Consider the following 18,011-nt stretch of genomic DNA (forward strand, 5'->3'; position numbering starts at 1 on the left):
AATGTAAATTCCTTCATCATGTATTTTTTTATATTGATTACAGGTTGAAACATAGATTTAGTTACCAGGAAATTTAAAATGACATATGTGGCTTGCATTTGTGACACACACTTTACTTCTATTCAACACCACTGGTCTAAATTCAAAGCTCAAGTTTTCCAAAACTGCTTATGTTCATATTGATAAATCAAGTAGTGCCTATATTGAGCATCCTCAAAATACATTTTGGGAGAAAGAAGAATTTCAAAAGAAGAATTTTAAAAGATTTTTTAAAAGCTTAAAAACAATTGATCTAATAAGTTTTTTTTTTAAACAATTGATTGATTGATTGATTTTGGGAGGGAGGGGAGATTGATTTGTTGTTCCACTTGTTTATGCATTCATTGGTTGCTTCTTGTATGTGCTCTGACAGGATCAAACCCACAACCTTGGTGTATAGGGATGACACTCTAACCAACTGAGCTACCCGGCCAGGGCTAATTAGCTTTAAAAAAAGGAATTCACAATTATTTTACCTGGTGTATTCGTTCTTGGCTGAGTAACTTCAGTAGTACTGTGAGTCAGAAGTTCTGGTCTGTAAAAATACAGTTGATATGAGTAACAGAGCTCATAGGAATGCCTTAAAGGCCTTCCTCACACATCTGTGCATTGCCACTGATATTCAATATGGTTCATTCTGCCTTCTTGTGCAGTGAAAAGTACCATTCTGGTGACTCCAGATTAGTTTGAAAATAGCAATTTTAACGGATTCAGGTGGGACCACCTGTATGCCCCCAAAGGCATTTTAAGCTTAAATGTACAGAAGAACAGTCACCTTTTGCCCCAACTAGGCCAACCTTCTTTTTTCTAAACCTCAAGTGAACTGTATCACAGTACAGCTAGAAATATCTACCTATATCATCCTAAAATTGCCTCTCCCTTATACAATTAGTCCCAACAAACATACACAAATGCACAACCCCCAAACAGTAAGCAAGTGCTAGAGTCTCTACGCCCACCACAATACTTCGGAATTAGACAGGCCTTCTGTTCACACTCCCTGCTCCCAAATTACCCATTCTGCTATCCTTCAAACCCAAGCCAAAACAGCATTTCTAAAATGCAAATCCAAATTATTTTAAGGGAAATCAGCTTTAAGACTAATTACTCCACTGACTGTATAAGACACAAGGCCTTCCCTCTACTTAGCTACCTCAGTCTATCTATTATTTCATGCCCATAAGGCATCTCAACTCATTCCACACAGAATGGTGTGGTTACATAAACATTAAAGTACACTTAGCACCTCCCTGCCTTCACGTCCATTATTTCCTTTATCTGAAACACCTTTTCTCCGATCTCTAAGTACAACTGACCAATTTACATGCTACCCATTGTCTTCTCCCCCAAAGGGTTTAGTAATATTTCATTGCATTTATCTCTGTAGTAAGTCTTCCAAAGACAGGGTTCCTATCTTACCCAATTTTGTACATCTGGTGCCTGGTACTAAATAAACATTTGCTCAATAAATGAATCTAAATGTAACACTTTAATTTGGAATACTAGAATAAGTCTAATTGAGAGGTGAACAAAAGGCCTATTTTCATGAAATTAATCTTTAAGACATTAAATTTGTTTCTGCAGATTATAATCTTACCTTTTAATAACAAATTTAATTCGATTGCCCACTTGAATAATTTTTTCCAGCCTTGGGATTCCATACCATGAGGGACTTCTAAAAGGAATGTTTTCTGGTAGTCCTTCCACGTAGAGATCATTAGGATGTGCCTCAAATTTCTGGTAAGGTACAGCCTTGGCTTCAGTGCTCCCCAAGGCTTCAGCTTTACAAAAGAAAAGCAATTCAGGAGACTAAGTTTCTGCTGCAATAATATTTTGGTACAATCCGAAGCAATGTACATATCAACTTTTTAAAAAGCCAAGTATACTCTGGGAACACATACACTAACTACGAAATAGACTTAATGAAGCAAATGCAAGTATAAAGAGCTCCTGATCAAGGGTAACCTGTGGTGCATTTAATGTTTCCTGATTCTAAGACCATCTTAATAATGCTAAGATCTTAAAAAAAATTTTCTATATCTTTAGGAAGAAATTAGAAAATTATGACACAATAAAAAATGCAACTTAAATACTACTCTTTCAAGTATTTGAAGATAGACATTTACTACTTAATGTTTTGAGTGTAATAATCCTCTTTTACTGGCCCCTGTAACCATGAGATTTATTGCAACCGTGAGATTAATGTTCTTTACCCCTTAAACGTTACGAGTGCGCCATTTTGCAAGGAAATAACTTTCTGCAAAGAATTCATGGAATGGGAAATAAAAATAGTAAGCACAGCCCGGTGGGCCTGGCTCAGCGGTTGAGCATTGACCTAGGATCCAGGAGATCGGGGTTCGATTCCCAGTCAGGGCACATGCCTGGGTTGCGGGCTAGGCAGCAGATCGATGACTCTCTCATCATTGATGTGTCTCTCTCTCTCTTTCCCTCCTTTCCTCTCTCTGAAATCAACAAAGATATGTTTAAAAAAATAAAAAAAATAAAAATAGTAAGCAGAGACTGGTTTAGATTAAATGAGACATATCAACCAAAGTTAATGTATGACTTATTTAGATCCAGATTCAAAGCAAAAACTTTCTGGATGAATGAGGGAATTCAATGAAGGACTAGAATAAGAACGAATACAAAAAATTAATCTTGTCAGGTGTGATAATGACACTGTGCCTGTGTAAGAAAATGTCAACTCTGTTCATGGATGCACACTGAATAAGTAAAATGACACACCACCTCTGATTTTCTTTATAACATTCCTACAAAGAAAAAAAAAAGGAAAAGATGAACAAATGTGGAAATATTAATGATCACTGAATTTGAAAATGGCTATATTTTTCTACCTTTGAACAAGTATAGAATTGAAATTTGAAGATGTAAAAAGGAAAGTCCTAACCCCTACTCTGAAACCACATCCAAACAGTTTTAATAAAAGAGGCAAACAATTTACATAATATTAGCATAGACAGGTTTCCCCTGTATTCTGTATGGTATAGTTAAATACTCTACAATCTGATGGTCTAACTACCTCCCAAAAGAATTCATCTTCATTTCTCTGATTCTCAGATTGACTTTCCTCTCAAATTTAAAGACTTTCTGTCTGAATTTTTCCTTCATTTCATCAGCACCAAGACTGAAGGGCTCGAGCACAGGATCTCTTTGATAAATAAGGAATGTGTATTTGGAAAACCAAGCACAAGGTAATGAAGATCGTAGCTGCTAGGAGAAACATTCCCTTAAAAAATATGTAGTAAAGATCTTCACACTCACACCTCAGAGCAACATTAAGTATAATTATGGTTAAATATAACAAAAAAGAATATAATCAGCCCAGCCAGGCATGGCTCAGCAGTTGAGCATTGACCCAGGATCCAGGAGATCTCGGTTCAGTTCCCGGTCTGGGGACATGCCTGGTTGCAGGCTGAATTTCCAGTCGGGGGTGTGCAGGAGGCAGCCAACCAATGACACTCATCATTGATGTTTCTATCCCTCTCCCTCTCCCTTTTTTCTCTGAAATCAATAAAGATATATTTTTTTTAAAAAAAGAATAGCCTGGCCGGGCGTGGCTCAGCAGTTGAGCGCTGACGTAGGATCCAGGCGATTGGGGTTCAATTCCCAGTCAGGGCACATGCCCGGGTTTCGGGCTCAATCAATGACTCTCTCATCATTGATGTTTCTAACTCTCTCTCTCCTTTCTTCTCTCTGAAATCAATAAAGATATATTTTTAAAAAAAGAATATAATCATAATTCCAACATACTTTCTATAAAGTAACAAAGATCCAGTTGTTGGAGTTGAGAAAGAGCAAGCATAAATTACGGAAAAGGGGACAGCCAGCTGCGTCAGTTATTCATCAATGAGGCTTCCTCTATATAAAATATCAATTGTGCCCGGCCGGGCGTGGCTCAGCGGTTGAGCGTCGACCTGGGATCCAGGCGATCGGGGTTCGATTCCCAGTCAGGGCACACGCCCAGGTTTCGGGCTCGATCAATGACTCTCTCATCATTGATGTTTCTATCTCTCTCCCTCTCCTTTCCTCTCTCTGAAATCAATAAAGATATATTTAAAATAACAATCGCTCTGTCTCCCTAGTCCCCTAATTCTGCTTCATTTCCCCCCGGACTACTTAACACCTTATATCATAAATATTTACTTGTTGCCTTACTATGCATCTTTCCCTAATTCCCTAATATATAAACAAATGCTTCCTGAGGGGAGGGCACTATCTTCTGCTCTGCTGGGTTCTCAGCACTTGACACGCTGGCGTTAGCAGGTGCCAAGTGACTGATTATGCTGCGGCCACAGCGAAAAGCTCAAGACTTTCCACCATGGAGGTTTGTTGCACTAGTCTCTGTCCTTTTGTATAGGCTTAAAACTTTTCATAATAAATATTGTATTTGAAAACAATGGAGGAAAACGAAGTGAGCCATACTCATTGTACTTACTTTCTTAAAGCAAAATTTGGGAAAATTATTCCATAACATACTTTAGTGGGAGTAAAAGTTAGACTTACCAAATTTTTTGCAGAAAAGCTGATCTACCATCTTTCGTAATTTAGTGATTCGGGCATACCACTCTTCCTTTACTGTAAAAAGAACAAATATACAAATTTCCTCAATTTGATGGTGTTAATATTTTATAATTATAAAATAGGCAGTATTGCCCGGCTGATGTGGCTGAGCTGCTGAGCATCTACCTATGACCCAGGAAATCGCGGTTCAATTCCTGGTCAAGGCACATGCCCGGGTTGAGGGCTTGATCCCCAGTAGGGGGCGTGCAGGAGGCAGCCAATCAATGACTCTCTCATCACTGATGTTTCTATCGCTCCCTCTCCCTTCCTCTCTCTGAAATGAAAAGATATACTTAAAAAAAAAAAACCACTTTAAAAAACCCTAATAAAATAGGCAGTATTTTTTTCTATTCTGATGAAAATTATTCCTATTGTTTCAGAATGTGTTTATTAAAACAGTGCTAACACTGAATAAAAAAAGTAAGAACAAACAAAACAATGACAAAATGGAAATTTATAATTTAAGACTAATTTTACATTGGTACTCTGAACTGTCATAATTAAAGATAGGAAATAGACAATTCAGTTTACTCAAGAACAGCTAGCAGGACATTTTTGCAATAAATTTAGGCATTTAAGGCTACCAGTAATCATTCCATTACACAAACTCTAAGTGATGCAAATTATATTTCTTTTTTAAATTCTTATTTATTGATTTGAGAGGAGGGGGGGAAGAGGGGAAAAAGGAGGGATCAAACCCACAACCTTGGCGTTATCGGGATGACACTACCCAACTGAGCTACCCAGCCAGAGCTTGAATTCTATTTTATATACCCACTTCACGTCACTCCAGAGCAAAAGCAAGCAAGAGAACAAATCATGATTGTATTTCCTTCAAAATATATCTAACAACCAAATGATGATTCCACTGCCTATATGCTTTAAGAAGTATATCATTTTATGTCCTGGGTATAATGATGAATGATTACTCAACTGACTAATGTAGACTTGGGTAATCAACTGTTCAACACTTTATGCTAGATAATGTTTGCATCTCAAAAATAAAACAGACACCTGGGCCGGTGTGGTTCAGTTGACTGACCGTATTCCCATGCACCAAGAGGTCACTGGTTCGGTTCTTGTCAGGGCACATGCCCAAATTGCAAGCTTGATCCCCAGTAGGGGGCATGCAGGAGGCAGCTGGTAGATGTTTCTCTCTCATCAATGTTTCTCTCTCTCCCCCTTTCCCTTCCTCTCTCTAAAATCAATAAAAACATATATAATAATAAAAGTAGAACAGACATGCTTCTTTTAGTCTACCCAAAAATATGATGCCAATTTACACTTGTTTATAATGGGTTATTAGGAAGAAAACAGCCCGGCCGGGCGTGGCTCAGTGGTTAAGCATCGACCTAGGATCCAGGCGATCAGGGTTCGATTGCCGGTCAGGGCACATGCCTGGGTTGCGGGATGCAGCGGATCAATGACTCTCTCATCACTGATGTTTCTATCTCTCTCTCTCCCTCTCTTTTCCTCTCTCTGAAATCAATAAAGATATATTTAAAAAAAAGAAAAAAAAAAGAAAACAAGTTTATTCTTCTAGAGAGTATTAGACAGTATTTTGACATTGTGTATTTCTTATATATAATGTTCTGACCTGACACAAGACTGAAGACCTACCTCCTGAAGCTGGTTTATCAAGCTGTAAGTCTTCACGTGTTGAGTTCAGAAGTTCATGTCTACAAGGTGAAAAAAAGTAGTAAATATTCACAAGGTAATATTGAGCAAAAGTAGTAATTACTAGTACTTATTTAATATTCAGTCATCAACACCAGTTTTTAAAAAAACACAATCTGGACTCCTGAGTATAATTAAATCCTAATTCCTTGAGATTTCCTCAAAATAATAAAGCTAAATGATAATTATACATTGTTTTATAAGATGCTTCATAGAGCCCGAGTCCTTACAAAAATCCGTTAACTCTGCAACCCAAAGGCATTTTATAAAGCATAACACCAAAGGAAGCAAACTACAAAAATTTTAAACGAGAGTCTTTAATTTTACACTTCATTCAAATTACCTTAGTTCAACATATTTATAAATTGGTGACAAAAATCCTAAATATCTTTCAATACTAACATTTGCAGAATAATATACTTGCTTTTTAAAATTTTTCCCAATACACATTATAACATGATTTCAAGATCACATAATTTTCACAATCTAACTTCCATATCACTCTATTTTGTTGTAATGGCCTACAGTAATTGGGGATGGAGGGGGAAGAGAGATAGCAAAGACAAGCATAACCATGTCTCTGTTAACAATAATTCCAGAAATAATGAAAACTAATATAAGTCAATAATATACATAATATTTGATCAATATTAATGAGCTGTGAAATAAAACATTTGCTAAACTCTACAGAATTACCCTTCTAAATAAAATAGTTTTTATCAAGACTAACCACATTAACCTTTGGGGAAAGGCTTTACAAAGTCCTTTCCAAATGTGAAAATAGCTTCTCATAAATGAGTATATATTGAAAGGCCGTGAAACAGGATGTGCACAGCATAAACTACCTTGTGATAAGCTTGCATAAATATCTAAACATCCAAACACAGTTTTATATGCTTTAAGATAAGCAAACAAGCAAAACCTGTAAAATAATTTATATATTTATTTTGTTATTTAAAAGAAGTTTCAAAACTTCTAACAAGTTAAAAAACAAATAAAATGACAGTACAAAAGAGTTCTTAAAACAATAAAATTATTAATGCATCACTATGGGGGGTGGATTCTTATTTATGGCCCTTAGCTACTGTCAGGGTTTTAGAATAAGCCATTTTATTTACCATTCAATTTCATAAGAGACTGCTAAATCTTTAATCCACAATTTATTGGGGGGGGGGGGGTCTGTTAACAAGTTTCTCCCTATGGATGGCCTGTCTGGTTTTTTACTCTCTAGAACCAAATGATTTTTTTTTCCCTTACCCTTACTTAGGGCACTGAAATTTTATGAGGTGACTCATTTTTTATACTTTTCAAATCTCTTTTCACTTTAAGTCAGACGTTCCTAGATGAGGACTCAGTAACCTTTTTCCTGTCTCATATACACAATCTTCTTTACATTTACAAGAATACCAACCCTCTAACCTTGTCATTGAAAATTGTAGTTTAGCAATTACATTTTATTATTGCCTAGACAACTATTCTCCAATTATTCCCCTTTACAAATATATCTAGTACTTGTTTCATGGATGTAATAGGAAATTTCAATATATTTGCACTGCACTAATCTGTTGATAAATGCTCTCTTAGTCTTTTACACCTTTTACTGTAATCTTAATAGAATCGAGGAGAGTAGAAAATACAAAAATGGGTGAATGTAGCTGCCATTTTTAAAAAGAAGCATTTACACTTCCAATTCAAAAGCTGCACTAATTTTTTTTAAATCCTCCCCTGAGGGTATGTTTATTGATTTGAGAGAGTTAAAAATAAGACATTAATAATGTATTATTACTTTCTTTAGCATACTTAGCAGAAAACTGGAAAAGAAAATGACAGTTGTGTGCAATCAGGTATCAGCAGGTTTCATGTTCCGAAAGCCAACTCTGGCATGACTGACAAAGACACACTGGTAAACGGAAAATAAAACAACACATAATGACTAAAACTTAATTTAAATACAGCCCTACTGGTTAATGAATATTTGTCAACAATATAAAAAAACACACTAATCATGAACAAAGAAAAGAGTCCAAGAGTCTTACTTCTTAATCACAAAACGAATCCTTTCCTTGGCAAGTAATATCCTTTCAAGGCGAGGAATTCCATAAGTAGATGGCCTTCGGAAAGGAATTCCTTCAGGAAGTCCTTCTACATAAAGATCTTCAACATGTGACTGGAAAAGAGGGTATGGGATCGTCACAGGACCTTTGGCTTTTATAGCTTGAGCTTTAAAGATAAAAAGAGAAAGAGAAAAGTCATTAATGAAGAGGATTAAGCACAAAATAGTGGAATATGTATTGCTCTGTAACTTTTATAACTTAATCTTACTTCTGTTTATTATAACTGAATCAGAAAATAGTACAGAAGAACTAAAAGGAAAAGAACACTAAAGACGCCAATGCTCTATTTAAGCAAATCTGCAATGAACCAATGTATATTTTGAAGGAATGTAGGCATAGCCAGATTTTCTCTTGAAATCTGAACCACAAATGAACCCAGAAAAACATACCAGTTAATACCAGCTAATGTACCAGTATGTAATGAAAGAGAAGTAGTTTTTAAACATTTAAAATGCTAGTGTAAAAGGATTTTCTTTTAAGAAACTGAAGCAGAAGATTTACCTAAAAATTTTGCTAGATTTATTTACCCAAGAGGAAAATAATGCAACAGCTGCAAAAAAGTGGAAAGCATGGGGAGTGTTAAGAATCAAATATACTCTCCCGGCCGGGCGTGGCTCAGCAGCTGAGCGTCGACCTAGGATCCAGGAGATCACAGTTCGGTTCCCGGTCAGGGCACATGCCCGGGTTGTGGGCCTGATCCCCAGTTGGGGGTGTGCAGGAGGCAGCCGATCAATGACTTTCATCATTGACGTTTCTCTCTCTCTCCCTCTCCCTTCCTCTCTCTGAAATCAATAAAGATATATTTTAAAAAAAAAAAAAAAAGAATCAAATATACTCAATAATATTGGAACATCTTTGTACGGTAACAGATAGTTAATAGACTTATCATGGTGATGACCACTTCATAAGATATAAACGTCAAATCATTATGTTGTACACCTTAAACTAACATAATAATGTATGTCAACTACACTTTAATTAAAAAAAAAGAATAAACTATAATGAGTAGATATTGATATTATTAAACAAACTATAAAGGCTCAGTTTTTCTGAACAGCAGCAGACATTTAAATATCACTGGGTATTAAGTATGTTTTTGTATGTGATAATGGAACTGAGATTAAAACAATGTCTTCCGCTCACCCAACTCCCCATTTGAAATGCAGGCTTTTGAGGGTGAGATGACATGATGCCTGAGACACTGGAGCTTTAAAATATTCTTGCATCAAAAAGAGACGGGGCAGAGAAGAACAAGAAAGAAAATACTGTAAAATGTTAAAGGCTGTTAATCTTGAGTGATAGATACTTTGAGGGTCTTTGACTCTTATGTTTTTGTTTGGAAATTTTCATGATAAAAAGGTATTAAGAAGTATCAGTTACGTTCATCTATAACATAGGAACATTTACACTTAGTATTAAAATTTTCACAGGTAAGCCTTTTGTCATGAAGTAAAGCAATGCCACATTTTCTATGACTACAGACACATACCATACACATTCCATTCTTCTTTCTAAGACTTCTATTTCATTTAATTCACACAGCAGTTACCTAAAATGCTTTCTAAGTAAGTTGAAAGAACAGCAGAGGTGCTATTTATTGACACTGCCAAAAAGGCTGCAAAGCAAAAGTGACTCCTATGGATTCCCCTTGACCTCTCTTCCCTTAGGAATTCCCATCCGAACAGCCTCACTTTCTGCTGGTACTTTAAGTATGTAAAAGTCTATTTGCTAAACATTAATATTTGTACTAAAGTTTCTTTATTTATTTATTTATTTTTTTAAATCTTCACCAGTGGATACCTTCTCCAATTGCTTCTCAGAGAGAGTGGAAGGGAGGGAGGAAAAAAAACATCAACTGGAGAGAGATACATCGATTCACTGCCTCCTGCATGCACCCCGATCCGGCCAGGGATCAAGTCTGCAACCAAGGCACGTGTGCTTGGCCAGAATCAATCCAGGACCCTTCATCAGTCCGTGGGCCAATGCTGCCACTGAGCATAACTGGTCAGGGCTGTACTAAAGTTTCAAGTATACCATATTATATATTAATAATGACTTAGATTTAACATCCTCTGCTGGTACACTACATCTGAAAATCATATTTACATATAACAATGAAACTAGCTTCCCCTACGGCAATCACCATGTTATAGTGCTTCCTGTGTAGAATATGTTATCAATTTTTGCTTTGAAGTGGACCAATTAAGATCACTGGCAAAAGGATATGACTATTGAAAAATGGGATGACTGCTAAGAGACCTTAAAATAAAAATTAAAAAAAGGCTGAAAATATTAAGGAAAAGTTATTTAATTCATTATTAAATTAATTCTAACCCTAAATTTTCATTCATGGGTAATCATCCTTGATAAAAAGAGATATATGTTCATTTCAAGTTTATAAAAGTAAATAATGCCAATGTGGTTTATAATTTAAAAACTTTACTTAGAAAAATTCAGTGATACAGGACAGCACCACAGAAATTAGATTGTAAAGTTAAAATTTAGTATATTTTACAATTTTACAGTTGACTACAAAGAATCCTCCAAATAACAACAAAAAACCCCAGCAAAACATGATATTTTAAAATAATTGTTGCTATTTTTAGGTGAGCATTTGATATATACCATCAGATAATAATGTATTGCTTGCTTCTTTTACCACTACATAAAGTATAGAATAGTAAAATAAAAGGAAAAGAATTTGTAACCTAGGTTAAACTCAGTTATAGATCAAGATAAGAGAAAATAAGTACATCTAGATCAGGAGTGGGGAACACCCATCCTACGGGCAGTATAAGGCCAAAGAAATCATTTGGTCCAGCTCTGCCAAGGCAACTGCAGGCGGGACTCAAAATTCAATAAATCTAGGAGCTTTTCTCATAGCTAATGTTTAAGCTGGTAATTCTGTATGGTCCACCAATGATGTTATAAATATCCAAATGGTCCATGGCAGAAAAAAGGTTCCCCACCCCTAATCTAGATGAATACTAGATTTAATATAACAGAATAAGAAAGACTATTATTTAAGAAAATAATCTTCAATTAATCTCCAAGAACCAGGACTTTGCAACAAATACAGGGTGGGGCAAAACTAGGTTTACAGTTGTTTTTAATAAACTGTGTTTTGCGTACTCACAATTGTAAATCTCCTTTACCCTACACTGTATATAAATAAACTCCCAAATACACATGCTGAAAGTTTAAAAGAAATGCTTACTGATATTTAAAAGGAAAAAAAACCAAACTTTTTCTAAGCTTTGTAGTAACCTAGAAACAAAGATTCTAATATTTGGACAGATACTATTCAACAATCTTTCGAGGTACAGTAGAGCTAGACTTGCTCACATCAGATGAACTCCATTGTTAAAAGCTTATAAACAAAATATTAGAAGATTTTTTGAGTTCAGACTTACCATATTTTCTTTCAAACAACTCTTCAACTTGTTTACGTAGATCAGTAATTCGAGCATTCCATTTCTCTGAAAATTCAAAGTTAAATCTCAATAATAAATCCAGTTAGGAGCATTAATAAGTTCTTAAGATGACCCAACATCTAATAACGTTTTTCTATATAATACATCCTAATTTTTTAATAACCCATCTTCATCTATATAATTTTACTGCTTTCCAAAGAACTTTTTCCCTTTTGGTGGCTCATAGAATTGGTTCAACAGGAGATTATAGGGGATGTTTTAAAGTTTATTTTCAAAATACTTCAAGTATTTCTTTTTAGCCTTACAATTTCTGAAAAGCAGGAGGGCAGAAAAGACCAATACAATATAACACTACAAAATAGAGGCAAAAAAGAGGGAGTTCTCCAAGGTCATTCAGGAAACTTTCTAAAACATGTCTAAGTTGTATGGAAATGAGACGTTATGACAAGTTAAAACACTAACATGCTATCTTAAAAAATGTATATAAGCAAAATGTTCTAACTATTCAAAAAAGATCACAAACACAATTTGCCACTAATATTTTATTTAGTCTCTTCAAAAGGCTACATATATCATCCACTGGGGTTTGGTTATATTAGCTGCTGGCAGTTACACAGAGCAAGAAAAATGAAGATATAAAAATATACCTCAAATAAAGAAGGTTTTAAAGCTAAGAAAAATAACTGAATTACTAAGTCATTAACACTGATTTAAAGTCTACCTAACATCAGAAGATACAATGTCTCATGCTTTGGTAAACTCAAACTATGTTTAAACAAGGTAAAGTTACTCCAAACTGTCCATGGTTTTCCTCAGATTAGATTCTAAAACAGTAACACATTTTAAAGCATGCCCCTAAAGAATGCTGTTAACTTTTTTACCACTGACAGAAAGAGTTCAGAATCAAAGAAAAGGGGCCCATATTTCATGAAGAACTTACCAAAGTTGAACTCCCTCACTTTCCGCTTTCCGGCGTTGGCGGGTTCTGCAGCTGGCGGCTGGGGTGGTTCGTTGCTCTTTGGTCTCTTAGTAGGTGGAGAATAATCATCATCTTGAAAAAGAAAACTGTCATCACTGGAGGAACAAACTCAACAAGCAACAGCCACCACCTATTAAAACCTCAGCATTCAAAAGACACGAGGGGCTTTAAATCATTACGTCTGTGTTGTTATTTCCAGAATATTTCTCCCAGTTACATTTGAAATTTTCTTCCTCTTTTGGGGTTGTTCAAGTGAATATATCTCATTTTCCCTGTTGTCCTAATTTCTTTTTACTTTGCTTAATGTGAATTGTCATTATAAATTTCCCCTTCTCTCATAACTGCTCTGAGATAGCTGCCTAGAATTATATTCTACTTTCAAGAATTATATTTTGTCTTTCAAGAAAAAGGCTTTCATGGAGACAGCTACTTACAATTATACAAATATTAAAGAAAGGGGCGAGAAAAATACAGCTTGAACAGAAAAATATTTAAACTTATATAAAATTCAAACACATAAACAAGGGAAGTTGACTGACTATCAAGCACTTAAACACAAAATTTATAGAATTAAAGAAACAGGACTACATTATTTGTGAAACAGGTATTAGTATTATTGGTTTGGTCCATACAAAACCTATGTAGAAATGAGCATTCAGATATTTAAGCACAGAATATAGACTTCTCAAGACATGGAGTTTCACGCTAATTTCCTCGGGGATATGTCTGCAACTCAACACTGCTATGATACTTTAATATATCTAATGCTAGAATTAAGGACACTTGACTCAAGTAAGAAAAGTTATCAATGTCATAATACAGTCCCTGAAAATGTCAAGTGAAACACTACTAAGATTTCTGCTCAAACACCACGTGTAAATTATTGAAAATATAATTTTAAGACATCTGTACTTAAAAATAAATATGGGATAGAGAAGAATATAATTACTGTGTTAAAGATACTAACAATAACAAAAAAAAAAAATACCATTAAATACAAGTGTCCTTTTTAGAGCAGCATAATTTTCATTCTCATTTTATAGGTAATAAAGGCTCAGAGAATGTTATGTTACTTAACCATGTCACATCACTAGAGAGGGCATCTGAGATTAGATTATGAATAAAACTTTTTCTACTAAACTAACAGGTAAACTCTCAAACAGGTTACATAAAATCCAAATTCAGCGTCATATATAATGTTACGTGGAGGAACAACGGATAACTTTTATGTACTTTGTATACTAATCAAGAAAATAATCTAACGCCTAAAATACTTGAATCTCACTGCTATCACAGCAACTGAGTACACAATCAGACATTGTTGCCCTGGTGCACTGCCTTTGGGTTCTTCCCGTAATGCCAACAGATATTCTGGTAATCTGAAATTATTCACTGACTACTCTAACCCACAGGAGAAAAAGATACCAATGTCACCAATACCAGATAAAGTGTCATTATGACCCAATTATGTGCTGGAAAGACAAAAATGGTAATTTAGGGGATACTATTTCAGGAAAACATCATATAGACAACTTATGACACAACTTATAAAAACTGTCATGTGTTGAATACCACTGTAGAAATGCATGTTCAAAGTGAGAAAAAAAATCTATGGTAGAAAACTATTTAAAAATGAAAAACTACTAGTAAAATAAAACTTGACTATGTCATCTGGGCTTATAATTGTCAAATTACTACAAGGACTAAAAGTGGTCAAAAGATCTATAATAGATTATTAAGTAATTAGATTCAAACCTAAGTAGATACATTTGGGAAAACATTAGGTATCTTTAAAACATCTTCAATTCTGGAAACATGCTGAGAAAAATAAACCCTCTTTTCTAACTTCCAAACAGATTTTTAGAAGCCTAAGGGTATTTTTATGCTAGTTTACAAGGGTAAAATGAAATATACTAATTTCACCTACGAATATTATCAAAGCATTTTAAACGTTCAACATTAATAGTTCTTCCAAACATCAAGCAATGACATTTAAAACAAAAGTATTTTCCCTATAGGCTAATGCCACTTAAAATCTATAGATCATAATTTAAACCGGTTGTTAACTGAATTACATAAAATGAAAGCCTTTTGAAAGAATATAAAATGAAAAAGAAAAGATAGCTGTAGGATGGTAATGAAGAAATGCAGTTATATTAATCTCAACTATCTAAACTGTTTGAAACTGAAGCCAAGGTGAAAGGCCAAGAGTGCTTTTCTTTAGTGTCAAGACCTCACTTCTTGAGTCTAACCTATTTTACAGCACAAAGGATTTAATAGTATAAATATATTTACAAAAGTAATCTCATTGATCATAAACAGAGAAAAGAGAAAAAGGGCAAATCTGGGAGAGTGTTTTTTAACAAGACAACAAATGATTTACGATCTTTAATAAAGATTATAAAATATTAAGTGGTATCACATTTCTCAAGTGACAAGTCATGAAGTTCAATCTATTAAATGTGAACAAATAAAAGAGATGAATTTAATTATCTGTGATGATAAACTATCACACAACACATTATATTAAAAGAGTAACCCATTTAAATCATATCAAACATGGAATTAAATCATAATAGCAATGAACTTAGCCACACCTTCTATTTTTTCTCTCCACTCTGCTAAAAAAAAGAACAGCTTTAATTGTTGTTGAGAAAGAATGAGAAAATGTTTTCACTGACCTCAAAATCAAAATTATTTCTCTGTAGCAGATAATATCAAATAAAGCTCCAAGAGTTTACCTCTAACAATTGGGTCCAGCACCTTTTGTGTAGTAAGACACTATTTCAGGATGCTTCAAAATTAAGCCCAAACTATTTATAGCATTAAAACTAAAAGCTTATAAAACAAGTTTCGAAAGAGTTTAATATGCAAAAGCTGTTATTCAGGAATATACGATAGTTATTCTACCAGCACTAACACAAGTGGCTCCACACCTCAAAAAATGGCACAACAGTCCCTAACTCAAAATTTGTATTCAGAAAAAAATGTTTTTCTTTTAGCATCATATTTACAAATTTGATTATAGATAATACAGACTTCAGAGCTAAAATTTGTTACTGCGATCTCAATGGTGAATGCATTAATAGCATATTAAACATTTTCTGATACTCTTATTTTCACTATAAGCAAATTGATAATGTTTTACACCTAATTCAAAGCAAGCAAAAAATAAATCAAAATCAACCAGGCACTATCTCTTTTGAAATTACTCAAAGCCATTAATTACTCTACACATTTCAAATAAATAAATGGCATTTTTTACCCATGGATCTAGGTCATAACTCCTCTAACACAAAATCTTCAAATGTGCCCTGGCCAGTGTCTCAGTTGGTTGAGCACTGTCCCATGCACCAAGAGGTCATTGGTTCGATACCTGGTCAGGGCACATGCCTGGGTTTCCGGCTCAATCCCCAGCAGGGGGTGTGCAAGAGGCAGCTGGTCGATGTTCCCTTTCTATCTCCCTTCCTCTCTCTCTCAAATTAATAAAAAATATTTAAAAATCTTCAAATGCTAACCTACTACTCGACCACAGATTCTATGCAGTTGTAAGATAAGCACAATATTTAAACAATGACAAACAGCAAAGCATATTGGCTCTATCTTTAGAACATACCTAGAATTCAACCCCTTATGTGCATTGCCACCATCCTATTCTAAAGCACCATGTTATCTGCCCGAGACAACTGTAACAGCCTTCTAAACTGGACTTCTTGCTTCCACTATGCTCTGCTGAATTTTGCAACACAGCAGCCTCACTTCTCCTAAGTAAAGGACAGAACATGTCGCTCCTTTGTTCAAAACCCTCCAATGCACCTTGCCTACTTGATTCATTCCTAAATCCTTGGTACCTAGTACAGTCCCTCCCCAGTATGTACAAGTTGCTAGGTATTTACAGAATGATCAAATGAACACTTGAATAGTGTAATCCTTAACTATAAGCAGCAGCCAAATATTTATCAAGGTCCTAAGCATGAATTCCACAAAAAAGGATATCATTGGAGGATGACAGGTAATCCAACTACTGAACCTCTAAAACAGTGTCATCCAAATTGTAGTCCATGTGCCGTAGGTGGTAATGTGAACCAACTATACGCATTCTTTTGTTGAAATATTTATGTATATGAGAAAGAAGTAAATATTAAATTTTCAAAGATAGTTTCACTTTGGAAGATGCAAAATTAATTTTTAAATGAATCTACTTAAAATTAATTTAAAGTAAAAACTTTAAGTGATGAACAGAGTAAGGTTAGTCCACAGCAGAATGAACATATGTGAATGGCTCAGGTTTGGAAAACAATGTCCTAAAAGAGAACTGCATGATTAGGAAACCTCTTTTAGAGCAAAAAACTTCCCATTTAGCTTGTCCATGACAGCTAGACATCAAACAAGTGTGACGTAAGATTTTCTCTGCACACATTTAAGACATGGCAGCAATCTGACTTTACCCAGAAATGCAGTCATGATGTTTATGAAATTAAGGCTTGCACAGTCATATTATTCCAATGGCTATTTCTCAAACCTAAGTCACACAAGTTATAAGTGTGTACCACTGATTAAGTACAAGTGGACCACCACAAATGGAAGAGCACACCACTAGCACTGGGTAAGGAATGTTATCCTGCAGAAATAATGCATCTGCCTCAATGCCAGATAGCCCCTTCATAACTCCATATAATTTCAAATAAATATATCAAAGTTAAAGTACTGTGGAAAATCTGACAAACTTACGTGATGACCAAGTTCTTTTTTAATCTTTTCTATAAACTATGTGAAAAATGCAGAAAGATACAACAGGAGAAAATAAGTCACCCATGGGCATGCAGAATTATCTTCACTTATCTTCTTCCAGTATTTTTCTGAACAAAACTAACATCATTCTCCATATACACGTTTCCTTTTAAACTTGCCTTGTTCATGAAAGGCAGGATTGTTTCCTCCCATTAAAAAAATGACAATAGGAGCCTTTTCTGGATCACTTACATTTAAAAAAATAATTTAAAAAATCACAATTTCAGTGCCTGTGTGTGTTTTCTATTATGAGGATATGCCAAAAATTAGTTCTCTAACTATAGATATTAAATAAGTTTCTACAATTTTGCGATAATCTTTACAGAAAAAAAGAAACAACATTTATCAAACAGATGTGCAAGTTCTCATCTGACCTTCCTTATTCACATCACAGGC

General features: G+C 34.7%; 1 protein-coding gene across 10 annotated transcripts in view; it reads right to left on the reverse strand.

Moving 5' to 3' along the window:
* GTF2I (general transcription factor IIi) overlaps positions 1-18,011 on the reverse strand; it is a 102,057-nt gene that overhangs the window by 21,479 nt on the left and 62,567 nt on the right. For all 10 annotated transcript variants that reach the window (XM_081132073.1, XM_081132076.1, XM_081132079.1 and 7 more), the window contains 7 exons: positions 12,786-12,896; positions 11,825-11,890; positions 8,334-8,517; positions 6,241-6,299; positions 4,564-4,635; positions 1,637-1,820; positions 516-574 (listed from right to left, as the gene is read on the reverse strand). In XM_081132073.1, coding sequence (XP_080988199.1) covers positions 516-574; positions 1,637-1,820; positions 4,564-4,635; positions 6,241-6,299; positions 8,334-8,517; positions 11,825-11,890; positions 12,786-12,896 — 735 coding nt within the window. The remainder of the gene's footprint in view (positions 1-515; positions 575-1,636; positions 1,821-4,563; positions 4,636-6,240; positions 6,300-8,333; positions 8,518-11,824; positions 11,891-12,785; positions 12,897-18,011) is intronic.

This window comes from Miniopterus schreibersii (assembly GCF_964146895.1).
Source record: "Miniopterus schreibersii genome assembly, chromosome: 3".
Classification (NCBI taxonomy): Eukaryota; Metazoa; Chordata; class Mammalia; order Chiroptera; family Miniopteridae; genus Miniopterus; species Miniopterus schreibersii.